Source organism: Arabidopsis thaliana, assembly GCF_000001735.4.
Source record: "Arabidopsis thaliana chromosome 1 sequence".
Classification (NCBI taxonomy): Eukaryota; Viridiplantae; Streptophyta; class Magnoliopsida; order Brassicales; family Brassicaceae; genus Arabidopsis; species Arabidopsis thaliana.
In genome coordinates this window covers 6,352,114-6,366,328 of record NC_003070.9, presented here as the reverse complement: position 1 = coordinate 6,366,328, position 14,215 = coordinate 6,352,114, and the positions used below count along the sequence as shown (strand labels likewise).

At 38.5% G+C, this 14,215-nt stretch overlaps 4 protein-coding genes across 5 annotated transcripts; 1 reads left to right on the top strand and 3 right to left on the bottom strand.

Annotated features, from left to right (window-relative positions):
* Positions 1–65: 65 nt before the first annotated feature.
* On the bottom strand, positions 66–3,287 carry AT1G18485 (Pentatricopeptide repeat (PPR) superfamily protein). The gene has a single exon (NM_101706.4). It carries the CDS (start codon positions 3,155–3,157, stop codon positions 245–247), a length of 2,913 nt encoding a protein of 970 aa, NP_564054.1. The 5' UTR covers positions 3,158–3,287; the 3' UTR covers positions 66–244.
* SLP2 (Calcineurin-like metallo-phosphoesterase superfamily protein) lies at positions 3,268–4,743 on the bottom strand. Its single transcript, NM_101705.2, has one exon. It carries the CDS (start codon positions 4,688–4,690, stop codon positions 3,515–3,517), a length of 1,176 nt encoding a protein of 391 aa, NP_564053.1. The 5' UTR covers positions 4,691–4,743; the 3' UTR covers positions 3,268–3,514.
* Positions 4,744–5,984: 1,241 nt separating this feature from the next.
* AT1G18470 (Transmembrane Fragile-X-F-associated protein) lies at positions 5,985–10,634 on the top strand. 2 transcript variants are annotated; one of them, NM_101704.5, is made up of 14 exons: positions 5,985–6,387; positions 6,895–6,985; positions 7,086–7,170; positions 7,463–7,547; positions 7,634–7,703; positions 8,028–8,097; positions 8,238–8,283; positions 8,395–8,644; positions 8,722–8,927; positions 9,018–9,092; positions 9,180–9,249; positions 9,394–9,474; positions 9,574–9,653; positions 9,844–10,634. In NM_101704.5, exons 1-14 carry the CDS (start codon positions 6,272–6,274, stop codon positions 9,920–9,922), a joined length of 1,404 nt encoding a protein of 467 aa, NP_564052.1. In that variant the 5' UTR covers positions 5,985–6,271; the 3' UTR covers positions 9,923–10,634. The 2 variants fall into 2 exon arrangements, with proteins under 2 accessions (NP_564052.1, NP_973857.1); NM_202128.1 differs by having other exon boundaries at positions 6,163–6,387; positions 9,180–9,474; positions 9,844–10,196.
* AT1G18460 (alpha/beta-Hydrolases superfamily protein) lies at positions 10,216–14,004 on the bottom strand. The gene is made up of 9 exons (NM_101703.4): positions 13,607–14,004; positions 12,864–13,037; positions 12,370–12,775; positions 12,007–12,290; positions 11,832–11,900; positions 11,685–11,741; positions 11,552–11,604; positions 11,384–11,459; positions 10,216–11,303 (listed from the first exon to the last, which is right to left on the bottom strand). The coding sequence occupies exons 1-9, from the start codon at positions 13,645–13,647 to the stop codon at positions 10,358–10,360; spliced, it is 2,106 nt and encodes a 701-aa protein (NP_173281.1). The 5' UTR covers positions 13,648–14,004; the 3' UTR covers positions 10,216–10,357.
* Between the last annotated feature and the right edge of the window lie 211 nt (positions 14,005–14,215).

The following is a 14,215-nucleotide window of genomic DNA, read 5'->3' as shown; positions in this document are numbered from 1 at the left end:
AGCACTGACCAATGAGAGATTTAAAACTTGTTTCGCATTGAAAAAAGTTCAGTTTCACTTGGTATATATCAGTTTGGTTTATAATCTATGTAATTGCGTTACAACAAACACACAACAAATAGCTTATTATAACATATTAACATTGATGTTTGTCTCGCCTGAACATAAATACACACAATACTGAATTTACTAAGAGCTACTATTACTAATGCATCTGTTTTCACCAATTTTATTACAGTCCTACTTACCAGTAATCTCCACAAGAACAAACCCCATTCTTGAAATGATGAAACCTTTTGTTGTCCCTCACAACTATTTCCCTTTCCATGACCTTGGAGATCAACTTTGCTGCATTGTGACAGTCCACACAGATCCTTAGGTTCTTGTAAACTCTAATAGTTGTTCCTTCTGAAGTTTTAATCAACCCGTAGGTAAGGGCAAGCTTCTCGCTGTGTCCCCTTAACTGTTCAATCTTCTCCTCTTCACTTAGATCATGTTGTACTGACATTGTGTCTGGTCTGTATCCCATCTTCGATATCTTCATCTCCAATATACTCCAAAGACTTTTGATTTCCTCAAAACCATCTAAGAATCTTTCACCGACAACAAAGCTAAATACCTTCCTGTTTAGTTCGATCCAAGAGCATCCAGCATCCTTTCGTAAACTCATCTCGTTCATTCTCTGTCTCACTTTTCTCACGTCTTCCCATTTCCCCAATCCTGCATATAAGTTGGAAAGCAGAACATAATTCTCAGGCTTTTCTGGTTCTAATTCGAATAACTTAGCAGCAACTTTCTCTCCCATTTCCAGATTTTGATGGATTCTGCATGAGCTGAGCAGAGACTTCCAAATTCCAACGTCAGCTTCCTCAGACATCTCTTCTGCAACAACCCTTAGAGCCTTGTCTAGTTGCCCAGCTCGGCCTAACATGTCAATGACACAAGCATAATGCTTTAAATTTGGCTTTAGCCCAAAAGAAGACTTCATTTGATCCAGATATCTCAGCCCTTCATGGATCAGACCACTATGGTTGCAAGCCGTTAGAACACCTAAGAAAGTTAGGTCATCAGGGTTATGACCTGTTCTTTGCATCTCTTCAAAGAGTTTTATAGCCTCTTTTGCTAGGCCATGTATTCCATATCCCATTATCATGGCATTCCAAGATGCCGTGCTTTTCTCCTTCAAGCCATTGAAAACCTTAGATGATTGTGTTATAGAACCATTCTTGGCATACATATCAATTAAAGAACATGCAATAAACGCATCGTCCTCCAGGAGGTGCTTCAAAGCATAAGCATGCGCTTCTCTCCCCAGTCGAAGAGAAGGTAGCAGCGAACACGCACCAAACACAGGCATCATAGAAATCCCACAAAGCTGGATTCCATACAAAACCATTTGTCTAAAGACGCCCAAAGCTCTATCAGGAAATCCATTCTGAAGGTAACCGGTGATTACAGTATTCCAAGATACTAAGCTTTTATCTTCCATTGCATCAAATAATGCTTGTACAGTGCATAGCTCCCCACAATGAATGTATAATGAGAGTACTGATAAATAAACAAACAAATCTCTTTCTAACCAATTTCGGATTATAAACCCATGCACTTCCTTTCCCAACCGCAGGGATTTTAGTTTAGAACAAGCTGAAAGAAGACTACAGACAGTAAAACTATCAGGTAGCAATCCAGAAATTTTCATCTGCAAATGAGCATCCAAGGACAATCTCGGATCATTGCTCTGAGCATGGCCGCCAATCAAAGCATTCCAAGAGTTCACTGTTTTACTCCTTATACCATGAAACACACGCTGGGCATAACTCAGTGAGCCACACTTTGCATAAGAAGCCACAAAGGCATTGGCTACTAACTCATTGTATACAAACTCTTGTTTTAAGGAGTAACAATGAAGTTCCTTTAAACTCGGTAAGAATGATTCATGGAAACAAACAGGCACTGCATTTAGAATGGTTACCTCGTCCGCTTTGACATCTTCGCCTCCTGCCAGCATCTGTCTCAGAACATCAAACGTCCCATGTGTATCACCCTCTGCTGAAAAACCTCCTACCATTGTGTTCCAAGAAACCACATTCTTGTTATTGTTCATCTTAAAGATCATTTGTGCATTAGTAATGCAACCGCATTTGGAGTACATGTCCATTAAGGCATTGTTAAGGACTAGTTCCTTGTCCAACCTCAATTTCACCGCCCACCCATGAACACCTTTTCCCAACCCTATTTCTCTTTCTCTTGCACAAACCGGCAACACAGTAACAAGTGTAGCAACATCCGGCATAAACGCACCATCACCATTTTCCTCCATCATTTCTCCAAGAAGCAAGAAGCTTTCTTCTGAGAAACCATTATCCGAGAACACTCGAATCATGGAGTTCCAGGAAACCAAATTTCTCTCAGGCATTATATCGAACAGTTGCAAGGCATCAGTAACAAAACCATGAGTTCCATAGAAAGACACCAATGCATTACCCACAAAAACATCTTCCACCAATCCGGTCTTCACCACCAACCCATGAACCGCAAGCCCGATCCCAACATCAGACATCCCAGCACAAGCCTTAATCACACATGGATAAGTGAAATGATCCGGTAAAAGATCAGTCGTTGAGATCATCTCGATAAACGTCTCTAATACTTCATCGTAAAGCTCGTTTCTTGAGTAAGAGCTGATAACAGCATTCCACTGGAAGAGATTCTTACTCCGCAAGGCATCAAACACAAACCGAGAATCATCAGGAGAGCCACACATAGCGTACATGGTGATAATACGAGTACAGAGAACGTCATCATTCCTTAACCGGGTCGACCCAGAAACCAGCTGGTGGATCTTTCTTCCCATTTCAATGTCTTTTCTCTTCCCAGAAGCTTGTAAGAGAAGCCCAAGAGCTTCTCGGACAAGAAGAAACGCATCGGACGAGCTCTCGTCATCGCCAACGAATTCTTGGACAGTTCGAAAGGACTTGTCGAGGTCTCCGGTTTCACAGAAGTTAGAAATCCGGCGAAGGAAATGATTGGCATTGGTTGAATTAGAAGAAATGGAATTGGAATTGTAGACGGCGCGGGGAAAGCTTGACTCTTTACGGCTCCTGCGATAATCAAACAAAACAAATACTTGTGGCAATGGAAGCAAAACAGAAGCCATAAGATAAGCTTCCTTATCCAAACACGGAGAAGCTAGTTGTCATAGAAATTCAAAATCTGTTTGGTTTCTCTCTGAGATTTTTTTCTATGAGAGTGATTTGATTACATTGCCTCACGCCATTAAGTTTGATTCAGTATGGAGTTGAATAAGCAGATCAAACATCTAGAGACCTTGAACAATTATATTGAATAAGAAATAATGTTCCATATTGCTACAAACATTATCTATCGTTTTAATGATAAAAACTACAATTTATGCGCCAAGAAGATGTTTATGGTTGGTCATGCTAAGAATCCGCCAATGCTAGACTTGCAAAAGGCATCAATCATCTAAACAGAGAGTATCAACGAAAAGTCTTCAAGCTTTGACTTCAACTTGCTTAGGAACTGGTACCAGTAACCCGAGACCCGTTTTACTATCAGGAGCTACATGAGAATACAGATTCTCCTTATACAATGGATTCGATGTCACTATCCGTACACCGGAGTCCCTGCGGATCTCCAAAACCTCAGGCAATCCATCAGCACATCCCTTGGACATGCCAACATCAATCCTAATGGCTTTATCATTACAAACACCGTTGATACCAGCATCCTGGATTGTATGTCCCATGATCATCCTCTTAACCCCGGGAATAGTGGAAAGAGCATGCTCAAGAGCTGCACAATCACATTTGTGAGCCATTTCTTCCGAGAACTTCCTCAACCAAACTACAGAGTTCCCTCCTCTACAATAAGCAGGCGCATATCTTCCTCCTTTAAACCCGTTAATCCAACCCCGAACCTCCTCGTTAATCCTCTCCAGTCCATACTCTATATGCTCAGCTAAAAGACCACCGTGAACAAAAACCGAATCACCAACAACAGCAACTGTTTGATTCTTAGTCAAGAATCTCTTTGCAATCGGACCATCAGGTCTCAATGCAGCAATCCTAGCTCTAATTCCTTCAAAACAGTCGGCTCTCATACGAGGGAAGCTCATCGGAATCCCTTCGTAAGGATCCTTAGGTTTATCAAGACCACTGCATAAAGTCTTCATCTTGTTCCCTAAACAATACCAATCAGCCCAAATCTGAAATTCCTCTAAACCTTTCTTAGTCACATATCTAAAGTCACCTTCTATATTCATGATCTCATGGTTCCCATTCATAGTCAGAATCTTACCTCCAGCTCTCTCAGCCTCTCGTTTCAATTTCTCTAAGAAATAAAGTATCTTCAACTCCTCTCCACCTCGATCTAGTACGTCGCCCACCTGAACAACCATCGTTGATCCACCAGTCCATCTGTCCGACGAATCAATCAGACCAGCGATCTTGAATGCTTCTCTAGACTTCTCGAGATCGCCATGGAGATCACCGATTGCAACGAGTCGCTCCGGCTTCTCGAACCTCGTTTGCAGAATCTCATTTTGTGAGCTAGGATCTTGGGGCAGGAAGATGCCGGAGACGGAGTAATCAACGAAAGTGTCGACGAAGGAAGAGATGAGCTTGGGAATGCTTTTGCAGATTCCGCTAGGGTTTTCTCTGCTTGACATTTTCCGTGATAAATGGCGGCCAAGAACAATGCGCCTTTATAAGTTTCCTTATTAAGCAGTTTATTAAATTAATTCATTGACTAGCCAATAAACGAAGCCAATTAGTGAGTGACTCTTTTTGTCTGTGTATCTTCTAGATATTGTTCAAGTTGGGCTTTGGATCTCCTACAAGGCCACGCCCATTGTTTTGTTGCTCATGAATTAAGTAGGCCCATTAACCCAGATAGTTGGAAATGAGTTGAACCAGAGTATTGGACTCTGAGCAGCAGAGCAGCCCAGAGTTGAGACCAGACGAGATCTTCCAAGCTTAGTTGTATAAACCAACGATGAGTGACCGGTATTGAAGTCCCTTTACTACAATTTGCGAGCTGTCTTATGTCTATTTTATATACAAGAGTTACAGTACACAAATAGTTTTTTACTAAAAGACAAGAAATAAGAAAACAAGATTCATTCTCCTTATGACAACAAAAAAAAGAAAGAAAACAAGATTCATTCATACAAAAAGGAGGAAGTTGTGTCAGAATTGCAACCAATTTAAATACATTTAGAACCGTCAACGCCTCTATTGTTTGTTGTGACTCTTCCAAGTATGAAGGTTATTGTATTAATTTATCCTCAAGTTTTTTATAACATTGATATGATAATGGTTTTAAACGCTTTATGCGTTATTGTAAAATTTATTTACCCCACAATAGAAAAAGAAAAATGCAATTGTTTAGTTTTCATAAGTCACAATCGTAGAAATATTTTAATATAAATTGAGGTGTTTGTTGTATGTTTATTTGTTCTCTTTGGATAAGTCACGACTTGCCAAGAAGAAGGAGCGTGAGAGATCGTGTTAATGTGGGGTCTTTCTTCTTCAATTAATTACGATCTAAATTGCTGAGTTTTTTTTTTTAATAATGATTTGACTTTCTTTTCCTACTATTATACTAAAATGATATTTTATCCCAAATGTAGTAAATTTAATAGCGATATCTAATATAAGTTTCAGCTAAATTTAATTCAATACTCTTTTTTTTTTTTTTTTGAAAAACAGTAACACTGTTATTTGAAAAAATTCAAAAGCATTTAAATATAGTGGAAACAAAACTTTATCCTTTGAACTTTTTTATAAAGAAAAAGTTTAGATTCTTCTACTGTTTAAAAAGAAAAGAACCATTAAGTACGTTAATGCGGTTACCGAACATGACATTAAGCTTTCGTTTCCTTAATTATCCGAGTGGTCCAATTCTTTAATTACGAAATTATGAAAGCGAATTAATAATTAGTTAACGAAAGTGACATTGAGAACGCGTTTGCGTTTCAGTTATGGCGTGCAAACAAAGCTAAACAAAAAATTCAGAGAGATTAAAAAAAAACAAAAGGAATCCAAAGGAAATAAATGATTTTGTTTGCTTTTGCTTGCAAATAAAAATCATTAAAAAAAAACGAGGCGTAACAGGAAGGAGAAGAAGCAGGGGTCCATCATCAAATACAACATTGTAGCAATTGCGTTTTCGACTTTATAGAGATATTTTCATAGAGATGGTCTCGAAGCTAACAAGTTGACAAATTTCTTCGTTATAAGAGAGATAGATGAGTTGCAGGAGAGTGCTGAAGTCGATACAAGCCTTGGCGGCTCATAGTTTACTCTTCTGTTTCACGCTTTTATTGGTGCTTAAACTCGATCACACCGTCTCTTCCTCATGGTGGTTAGTCTCTTTTCTCTCTTTCAATTCTCTTTTCTCTGAAATTGACTGCATGATTCAAATTCTTTGCTTCTGATTTGTTCAATTTCGATTTTCGTTTTTGGTGTGGAGGAGAATCATTTCCCTGATTTCATAATTTGGGGATTTTGAATTTGAGGACCTTGTCTTTTTGCCCCCCGTTGAATTTCGAAGCTAAAGATTGTCTCTTTTTGTTTAGGCAAAGTATCAGTTTTTGTTTTTGAGAGAATTGAAAAAGCAGATCCTTTAACAATTTCCCGATTCATTGTTTCTATTTGCCGTTAATAGCAACAAAAGCAATCACGTCAATAGTTTTTACTGTATAAAGTTTTTGCAAATTTTGGTAAGTCATGTATGCATTTTGTATCCTAGTGTGTTAAAAAGTTACATCCTTTAGAGGTATGCATTTACCAATGACTTTCACGAAACCAAAAGGATTCAGCTTTTTACTTGGGTCTGATAAAAAATATTTCTGTATTTGGGGTTATGCAGGATGGTGTTTTTCCCGCTGTGGGCTTTTCATGCAGTTGTTGCAAGGGGCAGATTCTCTCTTCCTGCTCCTGTTGCTCCACGTAACCGTCATGTATGTCCCTTTTCACTTTCTTACCTCTTTTAGCAAAATATCACTCAATGTCGTTCCTATGATTTGTACTGATGTGTTTATGATCCCGTTTGGTTTACAGTGGGCTCCTTGCCATGCTGTTGTCGCGACACCGTTACTTGTAGCATTTGAATTACTCCTCTGTATATACCTCGAGAGTTCTTATGGTAAATATCCTGTAACCTACAGATTTTGCACTTCATAGGTTTTTTGGGTGATAGTTTTTTACTATTTGGCATGCGAACACACTGATTTCTTCAATACTAAATATAAACATTGGCTATGATTCTCAAAGTTTCTTCTTGCTACTGTTTGTATTTCGGATAATACGGATGGTTAAGTTGGAGGACATCTAAAAGTAGTTCTTGTGTTACAATTTTCTTGATTCTGTATGAAGGTTTTTCTTTTTGCACTTTCTCCCATTTCATCTGATTGTGGACTGTTCTATCTTAAATGCAGCTCGTTGGCCACCAGCTGTCAGTTTGAAGATTGCTTTCTTACCATTGTTGGCTTTTGAATTAACAATACTGGTAGACAATTTGAGGTATTGATCTATGTGTCTCGTGAACACACACCAAATGTAAATCATATAAATCTAAAGATCCTAATGACTGCAAGCTTTATCTTCAGAATGTGTCGAGCATTGATGCCAGGAGACGACGACAGCATAACTGATGATGCAATATGGGAGGCACTTCCTGTAAGTCCACTATTGTTGCATAAAATATTTGAAGGCTTGAGCTTGAGGCTTGGTTCAGCTGCTTTAGGCTTGTTGCTCTTTGATTTTGCAATTTTTTAAAAGTATTTAGGCAAGATCAATCTGTTAAACATGAATGAAAATCTGTCTCTAATTTTCCAATTACACAACTCAGGACTGAGAAGGGAGAAAACTTTGACCAATGTCTCTAATACTTTAGTTTCCACAAACACAGGCTTGGGATTTTCTAATCTTTTGTTGATGGGTGGGGAAGCTGGTCAGTACTCAAAAATAACCATTTAGATGCTTTTTCCTTGTTGCCTGCAGCATTTCTGGGTTGCAATTTCCATGGTGTTCACGTTGGCTGCTACGTTCTTTACCCTCCTAAAGCTTTCTGGTAATTTTTGTCTCTTGAATGCTCTGCTTAAATAGTTGTCTTACCTCTTTGACTATTGAAATCATATCTTCCAAAGGTAATTTCGTTGATGTGGTTATTGTGTACTTATTCTCCCTTCTTGTTTTATTTGAAATACACAGGCGACGTAGTTGCTCTTGGATGGTGGGATCTATTCATAAATTTTGGGTATGTTTTGTTTTGGTCTTTCTTTGTTTAAGTCTTTGAGAAGTACTTGCCATTTTTATGGTTGCTGGTAAAGAATATGAAAGTAATATATATGAAATGTTCTGCTTGCAGAATTGCCGAGTGCTTTGCTTTTCTTGTTTGCACAAAATGGTCCAATCCAGTAATCCATAGAAGCTCACGTGCCCGAGAAACCGGGTCATCTTCTACCAGTATCAGATATCTTGACTGGAACAGCGGCCTTGTGGTTGCTCCAGAAGAGGATAGACACCAAGATAGATGGTGCGGTTTGCAAGATATTGGTGGTCATATGTTAAAAATTCCCGTTATTTTATTTCAAGTTGTCCTTTGCATGTATTTAGAGGTATACACCACATGACTCTCTAACTTACCATATTGTCTTTGGACAATACTGAAAAAGCTAATGGTTTGGACTTTCAGGGGACTCCTGAAAGAGCTAAGGATATATCGATCCCAGTACTGTTTTCTCCACTATTCCTATTGCAAGGCCTCGGTGTTCTCTTTGCTGCTTCTAAACTCCTAGAGAAGATCGTCCTCTTACTCCGCGGGGAAGCTGGTCCGGGATTGTATTTTAGATTTTCATCAAGTGCCCATGATTGCTTGGGATTCTTGCACCATGGTTCCAGGTGACAAACACGTCTGTCTATTTTCCCAAAAGTTTTAATTTACAAAATGTAGTACTAACAAAAAATCAATCAATCAATTCACTTGTTCAGGCTATTAGGTTGGTGGTCAATTGACGAAGGAAGCCGGGAGGAACAAGCTCGACTGTACTTTGATCAAGAATCTGGGTTAGTTAGTATATTCCAACCTTCTATATGGTCAAACAAAGATGTTATGGGATCTGCTGAAGATTTCATTATAATATAATTGTGCAGTTACAATACATTCAGTGGTCATCCGCCTGAGATAGTCAAGAAAATGCCAAAGGAAGATCTTGCAGAAGAGGTAACTTTACCTCTCTGGCATTTTTTTGTTTCCCAATTCAGTGCTGATATTAACTTTAGGTTCTCTTTGTTGTTGAATCTTGTTTCTTCTAGTTTCAGCATTGCTTAAGTGTTGTTTGCATTCAATCTAATTTGATATCTCTAGGTGTGGAGACTTCAAGCAGCACTTGGTGAACAAACAGAAATCACAAAATTCAGCCAGCAGGAATATGAAAGACTGCAAAATGTATATTCATTTATTAGCCATGATGTTTTTGTAACTTTCTTGTTTCGATTTTACTTTTTCCCTTTGCTTAATCCTGTGTCAATGTGTCTTCTACTCCAGGAGAAAGTGCTGTGTAGGGTTTGCTTTGAAAAAGATATCAGTTTGGTACTGCTTCCATGTAGACACCGTGTTCTCTGCAGGTAAAGATACTTGATCATGTTACACTTAAAATTTTATGCATTTGCGCTCAATTCGTCTAGAAATACTGTACAAAGAAACTAGGAATCTATGAGGACTGAGGTCATATCAATATACTCATTGGACTCAGTGTCATACCTGACTTAATGTCATTGTTCACAATTTTTTGTTTCTGTGCCATTTTTGTTGCAGAACCTGTGCAGACAAGTGTACAACATGTCCAATATGTCGTATAGACATTGAAAAACGACTATCTGTATACGACGTATGACTGTGTTAACTTTGGCCCATGATCAAGAGTAGGATTTGTGGTTGATGCTCCAGACAAACATTCCAGTTTACCAACCATACTGTTTCCCAAACTTCTGATGTTTTTGCTGAATCTTTTTGTTTGTCTGAATCAGCAGCTAGTATAAAAAAAAGTATAGGTGTATACGTGTATGTATTTTTCTGTAGGAAACCTCATTCAAACTTTAGCTGTAACATACAAAGTTTGTATAATATCCATCTCTTTTTTGTATAAATCACAAACTAAGTTATGCTTTAATGTCCACGACTTAAATTGTTATGGAAAGTGACACTGACATAAATAGAGATACCAAAAACCATATTCATATATACATAAATTGTTTAAAGCCGACTTTCGTGAACAAAAAACATTACAAAGACGACAAACATAAACTCTATAAAAGCCTCTTCTAGTAGTTCACAGATGAGGTTTGCCTGTTTCCATTTTCTTCTTCAGCTTCATCCCCTTCTTATGAACCGTCTGAGTCTGCGTTGGCTCCACGAGAAGTAACCGCGACATCACATACGCCAAAAGCTCTTCACGGTGAGAGAAGGTAAAATCCAAATGAGCATACTCAAACTCATTGTAAGAAACATCTACTCCTGAATCTCTCATCACCCTGTAATGTTTCCTAACCATTGAAGGTCTAATCACTTTGTCTTTCTTTCCAGCTACTAAATCCACAGGCACATCGATCAACCCATAAAACTCCCCAAGATCGAGCGGCTCAGGGGACCCGTAAACATCCATATTAGCTGAACTGCTACCGTAATCAAACATCTTGAACTTACCGCTATGTTTAATCTGTGCAAGATGCTGAGCCACACGGAAGGATATACCTGGCATATCGTTCATGTTATAGTGAGGCAATCCCATGACTCCAACCCAGTTTGAGCTATCTCCGCCAACTACATAACTCATCAATGTTTGGACTAATCCACCAACAGCAGGATAGTTATGGAAATCTCGAGCTAACTTGTTGAGAAGCATCCGGAAGAATTTAGTGGGGATGTAGAAAGCAGGAACAATCCGAGATAGTACAGGACCCAAGAAAAGGAACGTGTACTCCATCAACGTGAAACACATGTTGGAGTCATAGTGAAACCCAGCAGGCGAAAGAAGGATCAGTCTCGAGAGTCTGTGCGGTTTCTCTTCGATTTTACGGGTGATTACATACATCAGAACCGCGGCACCGCCTAAACTGTGAGATACAACACAAAGCTTATACGGTTGATCCTCGTTTACTACCTCTTCCATAGTAGGCTGATAAAGTTTCAGTTCTGAAGTTTTGATTTCGTGAATCTTCTCTATCATTGCTGGGATATCTTCCGTTGCATGTTCATTGATGGAGTAACGCCAGAAACTGCATGTTTTGAGGATTCATCAATAAGAACTATACAAATATCAAATCCATAAAGAAGCCGTTTATTCTATACTACTCACTCTTTTGAGGATATGTTTTTTTTCACATGATCTCTTGAAACTAAACCACGAAAGTTCCCTAGGAAAACATCGTAGCCTGGCAAGAAAAGCAGAGTAAAACATCGGTAAATCTTAACTTCATATTTATCATACAGTAACTTGGGAAACTAGGAATATTTTGGCACGGACCTTGATCATAAGCTGCAAAAGCTGGTGATCCAACAACACCATTTGATACCCATCTGAAGATAAAGGTCCAGATGAGAAACCAAGGCAAAACATTTCCTGACAAGTCATCAACGAAAAAGACAATGAAACTCACCCCATTGAAGAATCCATTACACCATGCTGCAAATAAACAGCTTTCCTCGCATCTCGTCTGGAAAGACATGATGATTACATTTTAAAGGAACTTACAGAAACATAACAGACTATAGAGAAACTTACTCAACCATAATAGATTCTATACCTTGGTATCCTTTCCAAGAGAAGACCATATCCATCAGATGTAACAACACGAATAGCTTCATATGGATACCTATCAAGATTATAAGAGAAGTTAAATCGAAAGGGCAAATAGTTGAGTAACAGCAGAAGTAAAAAACAACTATGCACGAAATATCTTCTACACATTCCCCCCTTACCCAAGCTCTGTTATAACATCTTGACAGGTCCGGGTATCTGTATTGTATAAGCTCGTTGTGGTTCTTCTTTCTGTAAGAGATGAATCGTTATCTCCTAGAATGGCAGTCTGAATGATCTCATCATCCGAAACGTCACCATAGTTTCCTTTAGAGCTGTGACTGGAGGAAGAGAACCATGATAAAACTATTCCAAAAGTTTCTGATGGAGAAAGAAGAAGATGTGCCGCCTTGTGAAAGAAATCAAATATTGTTTCTATAAAGATCTCGATACCAAGCTGAAGATCCTGCCAAAGTAGAACACATAATTGCGTAAGAAAACTCAAAAACAAGAAATGTGATTTAAGTATGCCCATCAACACTAACCTCAATGACTCCGCGTCTTTTATCAGTAGTTCGGTTGGGCACGTCATGCTCTTTCCCTGAGATAGCTTTGCTAAAACAAGGTCTAGACGAATGTTGGTACCTTCCTGGGCTCAGAGGCTGCATTCTTGAATTTCTTCTAGCTAAAAGACGTAAAAGATATAATGGTACCCATAGAAGGATCCGGGCAGGTAGTAAAGCCCACCAGACAATGAAGGTTATCCAGTCTGTCCAATGGCTTTCGTAATTGGCAGGAAGACTAGCCCAAGAGCGGAGTGAGCTTTGAGACAAGGGTGATGGAGGCGTGGACATGCCATCACTATCATCATCACCAGAGGAATAGTCCAAGCTAGAAGTATCAGAATCCACAGAGAGTTCGTGAATGAAGTGGTTGAAAGAAGAGACTCCACTGCAAAACCACAGAAATCAAAAGAGAGTCGAATAAGCTGCTATAAGGTAACCACAAAGAAGTATTAGAGAGTTGAAGAGAGTTTTACTTATGCATCCAGCGTGGTAAACGAGGTCCACGCAATGTAGGCCTAAGCTCCCATCCATGAAGACCTTCAAGAACATTGGACTTTCCGGGCAAAAGTGTCAAGAGAAGCGCAGAAAATCCATTAATGCATCTTGCAATGTTGTTCAAAGACTCATAAGTCAGAGTTTTCACTGACCTGCACTAAAAACCAAAATCATTAGTTAGCTTAAAACTATTTTAGACTAACACAAACAATCCTAATACCAATCAAAAACCCACAACGAACACCAAAAACCCAAACAGACAAGCATTAAACAAAGAAAACTATCCGCAGATACAACGAGAATCGCTGTAATTATTACAGGACAAAGAGTCAATATGTATACTTTCTTCAAAGAGACAACAAACCTTCAACAACTAACTAAAAATGGTAAATCAGAAATGTATCCCCAAATTAGTAAAACTATATACCACTAAATCTCAAGATTAATGTAAATCAGAAGATATAAGATATAGACTTAGCTCCTAGCTCCACTATAAAACCACTGGCTCAAAATTTGGCAACTTCCATATCTAAAGCAAATCGAATTACTATTTGAGAAAATCTAATCGAATTAAAATCCAAATTAAGGAAACAAAACAGTTGAAATCACATATCAAATTACTAAAACCACTAAACATGCAACTAAAAAAACAAATCAGAAATCACAAAATCAATAAGCGTGCACAGACTAATGGTGAAATCGAAAAGAGAGAGGGACTCACTCTTTTGTGATAGCAAGAGCATTATCGACGATCCTCTGCATGATTTTGTTTCCCAATATAGAAATACAACAAAATAAAATAAAAAATCTGAAAAATGAAAGAAGATAGAATCCAAAAACCAAAAGCCCAGAAAAACTGAGAAGAGTCCCACAAAATCAAAAGCCGTAATCGGGAATCGAAGAGAAAAGAAACGTTTTTTTTTAAATTGTGAGTGTGTCTTTGGATTGAAATCCGATATATTAGGGGACGCCGGCGATTCTTACCGTCCACAAGAGAAGGTCGGTAAACGTTATTTAGAGAGACGAGACAGAGGTTGACACGTGGGCGTATATAATTGGATGATTTAGAATGTGTCATCTATTGGATTTTGCATGCGGATATGGAGACATGACACGTAAGTCTGTAGTGGCGGAGAAGTTACGTCCATTTTGTCTTTATTATTATTCAGACCATTTTATGATTAATAAAAGTATTATTACTTACCAATATCAATTACATTATTTATATTATTAATAATCTTGTGGTTCAAAACATTTTGCTATTCTATAAAATATGTTCGAAGACCGGAATTTTGGAACTTCGAAGTCATTAGCTTTTTGAGAGGCACGA

What these genes read in the sequence shown, in the direction of transcription:
- AT1G18470 (NM_101704.5), top strand. Translation starts at nt 6,272, where the DNA reads ATGAGTTGCAGGAGAGTGCTGAAGTCGATACAAGCCTTGGCGGCTCAT. An exon ending in TTGCTCCACGTAACCGTCAT is followed by an intron (nt 6,986 to 7,085) that starts GTATGTCCCTTT and finishes TTTGGTTTACAG; the next exon opens with TGGGCTCCTTGCCATGCTGT. An exon ending in ATACCTCGAGAGTTCTTATG is followed by an intron (nt 7,171 to 7,462) that starts GTAAATATCCTG and finishes TCTTAAATGCAG; the next exon opens with CTCGTTGGCCACCAGCTGTC.
- SLP2 (NM_101705.2), bottom strand. Translation starts at nt 4,690, where the DNA reads ATGTCAAGCAGAGAAAACCCTAGCGGAATCTGCAAAAGCATTCCCAAG.
- AT1G18460 (NM_101703.4), bottom strand. Translation starts at nt 13,647, where the DNA reads ATGCAGAGGATCGTCGATAATGCTCTTGCTATCACAAAAGA. An exon ending in GCTCTTGCTATCACAAAAGA is followed by an intron (nt 13,038 to 13,606) that starts GTGAGTCCCTCT and finishes TTTTTAGTGCAG; the next exon opens with GTCAGTGAAAACTCTGACTT. An exon ending in GTAATGGATTCTTCAATGGG is followed by an intron (nt 11,605 to 11,684) that starts GTGAGTTTCATT and finishes CTTTATCTTCAG; the next exon opens with ATGGGTATCAAATGGTGTTG.
- AT1G18485 (NM_101706.4), bottom strand. Translation starts at nt 3,157, where the DNA reads ATGGCTTCTGTTTTGCTTCCATTGCCACAAGTATTTGTTTTGTTTGAT.